The following is a 9,157-nucleotide window of genomic DNA, read 5'->3' as shown; positions in this document are numbered from 1 at the left end:
TGGGAGATTTGCAAACCGAATTACATGCATGTCCAGTGGGGGAAGGTTTAATTTTGACGATGGAGGGTCGTACTGTGGAGGCTGGGAGGACGGAAAGGCTCATGGCCATGGAATCTGTACCGGCCCGAAGGGTCAAGGTGAATATTCAGGCTCCTGGAGTCACGGCTTTGAGGTGCTGGGGGTCTACACTTGGCCCAGTGGCAACACTTACCAGGGCACCTGGGCGCAGGGCAAGCGCCATGGCATTGGCATGGAGAGCAAAGGGAAGTGGGTGTACAAAGGAGAGTGGACCCATGGATTTAAGGGACGGTACGGGGTCCGGGAATGCACTGGAAACGGGGCCAAGTACGAAGGCACCTGGAGCAATGGATTACAGGATGGCTACGGGACAGAGACCTACTCGGATGGAGGTAGGTGATGCATCCATCCCTTCCTGGCTGGGGCAGGTGGGGTGGAGGGAGGGGTGCAAACCTCCCAGCGGGGTTTGGGTCGGAGTCTGGGAGTTTGCAACCTGCTGGCTTGGATGGAGGGATGCTCCCACCCCGCAGGGGATGAGCAGCCAGCCTGGCATGGCACTGGCCCAGCCCTTAGCCACAGGTAGCCCCCCATGTTCCACGGGGTCCCTGGGCACCGGGCCCTCCCTCCTTCCTCTCCCCACGCAGGTTTTTGTAGTGTGGAACGGGCTGTGCCGGTCAGGGGATGCCCAGCTCTGGCCCAGAAGGGTCAGAGGCTGGGRTGGACCAGGCCTTTGGGAGACAACCCAAGTTGCACATGGGATTGGCAGTTCTGACTGCACCACTGGAACCTGTAGGATTTGCATGGGAACGACGCGGGGCAGGATGGAGGCGAGCGTGTGTGGGGGGGATTCGGGGCGGATGGGGCAGTTCCAGGGCTCCCAGCCAGGATTGGGGGGCTCTGCACCTCCTCCAGCCCCTCCAAAGGTATCCCCACGCTCAATAATGCCAGGGAAAAGACTTTAATTCAGACAAGAGTCTTACATTCCTAGTTTACGGCTTAATACTTAGCGTAGGGGCTCAGAGGGATCACCAGAGCTCTGCTCTGCCGTCAACACGGCTTAACGAGATGCTGAGGGGAAACTGGGATTAGAGGAAAAACAAGRAAACCCAATTGGAGCGATCAAACCCAAAAAAATTGCTGGGCTAACAAGCTTTAGGGCTGAACTGGGAGAAACAGCTGGTGCTGCRCTCTAAGTGGCTGTATCATCCTGTCTCCTGGGTTGTGGCTACTTCCACGGTCGGAATTGCCACCATAATCCCAGGCAGGCCTACCTGCCAGCAGCCGGGGCCACCGGGGCTCTGCTGGCCCCTTGTTTTCCCAGAAATCGTGGCCGCCTAAAGCAGGCTCACGGGTTATTTTTAGGACGTTATGGTTTTCCATATGGCCACGGCGAGGAAATTGCAGCGTCGGGGAGCTCCATCGCAACCTCCCCGAAAAGGTGCTGCAAGACCTTGCTCTGGAAAACCCAGTTTGCTGCTTTGTGGTTGCACGGGGAGGGGTGGTTGAACCTCACCTGCGGCTGCTTTTTTTTTTGTGCTTTTTTTTTTTTTKGTTGCGTGGAAACACCTCGGGGTTTTTAACGATGATTTCATGCCGGTGGTTTTATCCCAAAGGAAAAAAAAAAAGAGAGCTGCAAGCTTTTGTTTCGGCTGCCTGGAAGGATGCTGGAGGCTGAGCTGGGATCGGGTGTGTGTGTGTTTGGAAGCCATGGATCAATCCCAGCAGTCCTCCAGCCCAGAATAAACCTTGGGCAGGGAATCGTCGCGGTCTCCCACGTCCGAGGCGGGCAGGAGGGGCTGGGGAGGGAGGATTTTGCCCGTTCCCAACGTGGGTGCTGTCTCCTCCTGGCACCCAGCCCCTGCCTRGGAGGTTTGAGGGAGGGCAGACACAAGTCTGGGCTAACTACAGGTTTTTGAGGGCCGGGTGTTGCAGGGCTGGCCCCAACCCCGGCCACACACGTGCCCCAGCCCCGCCACGCTCCCCATCCTCTGCAGAGCAGCGGTTTTTAGGGAAACCTGGGCAGCATCCCCACGTTGGGGTGGCTCAGCAGCAGTTTCAGCGTTTCCTGAGAACCTACCAGAAGCCAAGAGCTTTTCCTTCCATCTTGTCAGGCCGGCCCGGCTCGCCGGCGTTCGGGGCCCCGACGGCGATGTGGCGCGATGTTGGGAGGAGGGAGGAGGATCGGTGCTGGGAAAGGGCAGGGTCTGTGGCGAAATTGTCCCCCTGGGACTCTGCAGAGCTTCCACGGAGGAGGGAATGCCGTGCWGGGGAAACGCAGGGTGTTGATAACYGTGGATGCTCCTCCACMCCAGCTGGGCCAGAATCGCCTCAGAGGCCTCTTCCACCAACTCAGCTCCCAGCACCCACAGGCCACAGCTCCATTCTGGGTGAAAAACACCAAAAGCTGGCCATCTCCAGCCTTTTGGACACCAGGCCTCGCTGAACTTTGTGTGTTTGGCTCCCAGAGGCCGCCGTGCCGGGCGCGGTGGCACCAGGGAGGCGACTCTTGGGAAGGATGGGCCGTTTCTCATTAATCCATTCCCGTTATTACCTCCAGCAAACTCCAGGATCCAAGAATCCTCGCCCCAGCATCTGTCACTCGCCACCCACAGATAAATATTCATCCCTTGCACACCATTTTTATTTTAGCTCCTCAGCCCCGGCTGAGGGGATGGGGCCCTAAATGCGCAGCGAGGCTCGGGGAGCCCCAGGATTCATGGATTCTCTCCCGTTTTCCTGTTCCCAGGCGTGCCAGGGAGGGATGTTGGCATGGCACTGGTGGCAGGGATGGCACACGGTGGCCAGGGGCTCTCGCTAGCCCCTCAGCCGGCGCGGGCAGCCCACGCTCAGCTCGCCCAGCTCACACCTCCCACGCCACACTGCCCACACCGTCCCCACACACCACCGAGCCCCCCACGCCCATCCCACACAATCCCTGACCCCTGGGGATGGCAAACCCTGCTTGCCCAGCCCGGTGGGTTGGTGGCCACCAGCACAGAGCCCAGATGAGCCCAGGGAGCCGTGCTGCTGTCCCAGGAGCCCACGCATTGCTGAGCGTCCCCGGCATGGCTGGCACGCAGCCTGTGCCCCATCCCGTTGTCCCCGTCGCCTCACTCCTCCCTCAGACATCCTGATCCCCCTGCCYGCTCCAGAGCACCCTGATATTACATAAAGCAGGATTGATATTACTGATTTACTCCCCAGGATTGCCTCAGTCGGGTGCTGGAGGTTGAAGCTCCCGTTTGATTCACCCCARCTCCGGAGAGGGAATTGTTCCCTTGTTTAGGGTGAAAAGAGCTGCATCCCCCTGGATCAGTGGGTCAGAGCTGCTGGGACCCTCAGCAGAGGGTTGGAGCCCCTCTTCCCAGCAGGGCTGGAGATCAGGGGACATCACCGCCAGTGACACTTTGGGGATGCTCCCTGATTTCACCCCGGGGACACCAGGAGTTGTAGTTGACAATTCCCATGGGAGTGCTCTGCGTTGGGCTGGGTTGAGCTGCTGGAACCATGTGGATGGCATGGGATGRCTGAAGGAAGCCCCAAACCTGTTTTTGCCCTTTCCATCCCTGGCATTGCTGTTTTCCTCCTCCTTCCACCTCTTCCCAGCTGAACAACTGGGATCCCAAACCARCCAGGGGCTGTGGGATGGGACCAGCCCAATTCCTGAGGGAATGGGCCAGGCTGGAGGTGCCTGCTGTGAACCAGGTTCATCCTGCTGCCAGCCCTCTCCCCATCCTGCATGTCCTGGGTGTTCCCTCCATCCTCGTTCCTCGGGAGGGCTACCCTGAAAGGGCCGGGCGATGGCATGGTGGTGTTCATCTTGTGTAATCTCCGTGCCCACTCACCTAAAATGAATCATCCTTTGATAGGTGAGGGAAATATAATTAGTGTTTGCATTGTTAGCACTGGCTGAGTAGGCAAGTGGGTTTTCTTGGCCCGGGCTGGGAAATATTCCTGTCGTGGGGAGCGGGGAGCGGAGCGGTGGGAGCTGCCGGGGTGGAGCCCTCTCCCAGTCCTGCTCTCTGTCCCACTTTCCCAGCCCTGCAGTGGCACTGGTGACACCTCTCTTAGCAGGTGCATCGGGACTTACCGACCAAATGGCTCRGGAATGGTTGAGGAAGGCAAAAACAGGGAATATTTCCTAAAAGTCAGGGTAAAGGGCTGTTTTGGGGTGAGGATGGAGCGGGAATGCTGTGTGGGACCTGCCTGGCTGGGAAGGGGCTGCATCCCCTCACCTGAGCTGAGCTGTGCTTTGGGATGGACCACCCCCAGCCTGGAGGTTGTGATCTTGGGGATGGATCTCTCCCATTCAAGAGGAATGAGATCTCTTTCAGGTCCCTTCCATCCCAAACCATCCCCAGACCCCATAGTGCCCCGATGGCAGCGTCCTCGTGCCCCTCCCCACCATAGCATCAAACCCAGGGAGCTGACGGGCGAGGGCAAATTTCCATGAGGATCTATTCATAGCACGGATGTCAGAATTACCTTAAAAGTACCAGCTCTTGCCTTGTTTTGCTGCCGGGAAGGAATTGTTGATGCACTTTAAACGGTGGGCGGAAACAAGCAAACACGAGAGCGCCTCAATCCTCGATCCTCCCGTTCCTACAGCGCCCAGACACGGCCAGAGCTGGGCCCTACCACCCCTCAGAACCTGAGAATTAATGAGAAAAGTCAGGATTTTGGTGATGGAGCACCTCGCTGTCTGGCTTGGGTCTAGAAGCTGCGTGCAGTAGTTCCAGGAGAGCAAAATCTGGAGACGTCAGGAGCTGCCGAGCGCAGAAAAATGAATCAAAATACTAAATGAAGATTCTGACCAGGCTCATTAAAAATAAATGCTATGAACTCATGGTAATTACTTCTCTCACTGGAACAGGCTGCCTAGTTCCAGGTACAGCTCAGGACAGAGGAAGGAGGATTTTGACCCCGGAGAAAAGAACATGAGACAGAACTTGCCAGACAGGCCTCAGAGCCTCTCTCCATCCTCCCAAGCTGTTTATCCAGGGTGTGATCCTCCAGAAAATGGGGCAGGACCCCAAATCTGGGCACCCCAGCAGCACCCTCTCCCTGACCCACAGCAGAGGGTGGCTCCAGTCCTGAAGCACAGCATYAAATCCGTTTCACCGGGGTGGGTTTCTCACGGCTTTGAATGCAAATCTCAGGTTATTTGCATGTGATTTGATATCCCATGGGGCTCCTCGTGGTTGGGTGACATCTGCTCCTGGAGCTGAACGTTGGGGTTTTTTGTTGGGTTTTTCTTTTTTTTTTTTTCCTTTAGAAGCTCCAGCTTGTGGAATCATGTGATTTTGCAAGATTTTTCAGCTTCGGTTTGGAAGCAAGGTTTCCACCCAGGCTATTGCAGAAAAGTCATTCTTCCAGGCTTGGGAAGGAGCAGACGAGAGCTAAAAATGCCTTCTGTTTAAAAATGCCTCGATTTTAAAATGAACCTGATGAATTTTGAATGCTTTGAGTCAGGTAACGCTGACGTAGATGAATGAGCTGGATTAATGTGGGCATGACTTGGAGATGAAGGAGCTGGGCAGGGTGAGCTTGGGGATGGTCTGAAAGGGTGAACGCTGGAGTTTAGCATCTGTTTCACGAGATTTTTATGTCTTTGGGTCTGATTTTGGCATGGACTGAACTCCTGAGGGAGAAAGGATTTTTTTTGCAGGAGTTTGCAGTAGTTATAGGAAAGCCTTGGTGGTCATTTACCCCTTCAATCAGCTGTTTAATTCAATTAATGTATTTTTTAACAAAAAAAAAATTGGGAGCTGGGAGAAAACAAAACTTGAAAGGCAACTTTATATTTGGATGATTAAACTGGCTTTTCAAGGAGGAATTCTGGCCTTTGAACCAAAAATCCTTAAAAATTGCAGTGGATGCACGAGCATTCCCTAAGAACAGCCACTCCTTTCCCAGCATTATTCCCTGAAGAGGCTCCACTCGCTCTCAGCACACAGCAGAGCATCATGAATTTTCATGAATGAGTGAACAGCCAGAGCAAKGCCCCTCGTTTTGCTGATTTCCACAAGAAGGTGATCGCTCCAAAGGTATTATTTCCTGCTCAGGGCCTCACCTGGGGTCTGTGAGGTGTTTCCCTGGAATGAATAAGGATTTGGAAGTGCCAAGGGCAGGGTTGGGCAGGACTTGGAGCACCCTGGGGTAGTGGAAATGTCCCTGCCCATGGCAGGGGTGGAATGGGATGAGTTTTAAGGTCCCTTCCAACTCCAACCTCACTCTGATTCCATTATTTATTTCTCAGGGATTAAATAAACCCTGCTTTTGCCTCATCCCAGCCTGTGCAGCCTCATCTCTCTGATCCATGGGGAGCTCAGCCCATCCCACCCCTCTGAGCACCTCCTACACCTTTTTGGGGGGCTGCAGCCCCCAAAAATGCAGCTGGTGGGAGCTGGGGAACCAGCCCTTCCTCCAGATCTGGGGAATGGGRAGAGATCCTGGAGCTGGAGGCAGGATTAGGGCACGGGGGGATTAAGGGAATCGGCATTAGCCCGATTTCACTCTGCCTCGGGAGAGGAGCACATTGGCCTTAATAAAGGTGCTGAGCAATATCCTCCTGTGCTTTGCATCCCTGGATAAAACCTCATCCCACTCCTGACCCCAGCCCGTGGCTGAATGCAGCTGCCCTGGGAAAAGCATGGCCCCATTCCACCAGGGGATGATGCTTCCTGCACTTTCCCCGGATCTGATAAACCCAGCCTTTCCCACTCCCAGAACAGACAACGACAAATGTCTTTCTTTGGTTGTTTCCTTTTAAAAGTTGTATTTCTCCTGACTGCAAGAGCTTTAAGAGGAGTCACAAGCGGCCTGAGGGGCAGCATGAGTCCCATCTGAGATTTGATTTTATTCTGATTTGAAGCCTTTCCTTGAATTCTGGCTGGAAAAGGCACTTCCCAGCAGGGTTGGAGAAGCAGGAGATGCAGAAGCAATGAGAAGAGGGCAGGATGCTCGGGATGGGCTCAGTATTTGCTGGAAAACAAACTGAGATTTTCCCCCTCAAAGCCAATATCTGAAATGCCTTGGAAAACACAAAATTCCCTATGGATTGTTTTTTGAATGTTTTCTAGTGAGGGAGGAGGCTTCATCCTGCCACTTGCACAGTATCCTTGGGACAGGCAATGAGGATATCAATGTTTCCCCGTGTTTGGGATGGGGCTCGTATCCCCCAGAGGAACATTCTCACCACCTGTGATTTCCCAGTGCTTTTCCCCGTGGAGAATGGCTGAGCAGTCCCTGTTCCGTGGTATTTCAGCCAGAAATACTTTTGTTGTTATTTGCATCCAGAGGAGGAGGAGGAGGGGAGGAGGAGGAAGAGGAGGAGGAGGAGGAGGGCGCAGATTCTCAAGCTGAGGCGCGAGGCTGTAGAAATCCATCTCCTCCTCTCAGCCCACAGCTCCTGTTCCTGCAGAGCTCCTGGCTGCTCCCTGCTCCCATCCCTGCCCCTTCCAAAGCCATCCCCCCGCCAAACCTCACCCAAACCCATCYCCTCCTCTGCTGATTCCTTCAGATGGAGGCTCCCCGCTTTCGGAAGCACAATCTTACCACGCTGCTACAAGCTGTAATTCTTTATTATTTACTGAGCCCCAAACCAGGTCTGGCTGTGCCCAGCACCCAGACAGGAGCACAGCAGCCCCATCCTCTCCATCCTGCTCTGCTGTGCCACCTCCTTGCCCTCTCTGGATGCCCAGCCCTGGCTGTGCCCACCGTGGCTGGATGCACCCAGCGTTAGCACTATGACTAACACCCATCACGTGTTCGTGCCTGCAGATTGGATTTGCATACTCAAAAATCCATACTTTATTCCTTCCCCTGTGTAAGCAGCCACCAGAGCATATTTTTGGCAAATTAGCAGCCACAGCAGAAGCATCTGACTGTGGTTTTGGCGTGGCTCGGTGATGGAAAAGCTTGGCAGGGCCAGAGGGGGAKAATTTGCCGTGGATTTTGTGTCTGTGTGGAGCTGGACACAAGGTGGGTGGTGCAGTGGCATCTCCCAGCTATCCATGTCAGGGCTCTGTGGGATTTAGGGGAAGGTTTGTAGGATGAGAGCAGTGGCTGGGGACAGGGCAGGGTGTGGCAGTGACCCAGCACCACCCCACATCCAGGAGGGACAGGGCAGGAGGGGTGTCCTGGCTCAAAGGGTGTCCCCATGTCTGTGCAGTGACCGGGGGATGAGTGAGGGAGTTCTCCCCCTCTGAGACCCCACCTGCAGKGCTGTGTCTGGCTCTGGGGCTTCCCAGGGTGAGAAAGACCCGGAGCTGCTAGAGCAATTCCAGAGGAGGCCACGGAGCTGCTCCGAGGGCTAAAGCCAGGCTGGGAGAGCTGGGGATGTTCATCTGGAGAGGAGAAGCTCCAGGGAGAGCTCAGAGGACCTAAAGGCTCTCCAGGAGAGCTGGAGAGGGACTGGGGACAAGGGATGGAGGGACAGGACACAGGGAATGGGGTCACACTGCCAGAGGGTGCATTTAGATGGGATATTGGGAAGAAATTCCTGTGATGATGGGCAGGCCCTGGCACAGAGAAGCTGTGGCTGCCCCTGGATCCCTGGCAGTGCCCAAGGCCAAGCTGGACAGGGCTGGGAGCACCCTGGGATGATGAAAAGTGTCCCTTTCCATGGCAGGGGGTAGAGTGGGAATTGCATGAAATTTGAGGTCCCTTCCCACCCAAACCATTCTGGGATTGTGTGATCCCGTGCTCAGGAGGCCCCATCCAGTCAGGCAGAACATTTGGGGGCACATTTTCCCAAGGATGTCCAGCGAGGATGTCCCCATTGTCCCACCATGGCACTGAGGCTGGGTGAGACCCCCCATCCTCTCTTTTCTCCCAAACCTCTTCCCTCGGGACGGGTGTTTCTGACATGATTTGTGTGTGAATCCTCCCGGGATTGCTGGCACAGAGCAGCTGGACAGGGATATCTGTAAAACCCTCTTCTTCAGTCAGAACCCGAGAGTCCGGCCCAATTAGCGCCATCGGACAGCTCTAATTAATGTGCTGCAGAGGTGGGAGGGAGCTGAACGCACGGGGAGGGCTCCTGGGCCAGATAAATCAGCAATCTGTAAAATCTAATTGCTCCTTGGAGAGTGGAGGGGGAGCTTTGGACCACTCCCCGCTCCTTTCTGGGGTTTTG

At 55.3% G+C, this 9,157-nt stretch overlaps 1 protein-coding gene across 1 annotated transcript in view; it reads left to right on the top strand.

Annotated features, from left to right (window-relative positions):
- Nucleotides 1-7: 7 nt before the first annotated feature.
- Nucleotides 8-9,157, top strand: part of JPH3 (junctophilin 3) — a 14,314-nt gene continuing 5,164 nt past the window's right edge. Inside the window, exon 1 of the mRNA XM_057382940.1 lies at nt 8-410. Coding sequence (XP_057238923.1) covers nt 29-410 — 382 coding nt within the window. The 5' untranslated portion in view covers nt 8-28. The remainder of the gene's footprint in view (nt 411-9,157) is intronic.

Source organism: Malurus melanocephalus, unplaced genomic scaffold (genome assembly GCF_030028575.1).
Source record: "Malurus melanocephalus ecotype Western Australia unplaced genomic scaffold, MMel_1.1 scaffold_593, whole genome shotgun sequence".
In the NCBI taxonomy this organism is placed as follows: Eukaryota; Metazoa; Chordata; class Aves; order Passeriformes; family Maluridae; genus Malurus; species Malurus melanocephalus.
This window is presented reverse-complemented; position numbering and strand designations above follow the sequence as displayed.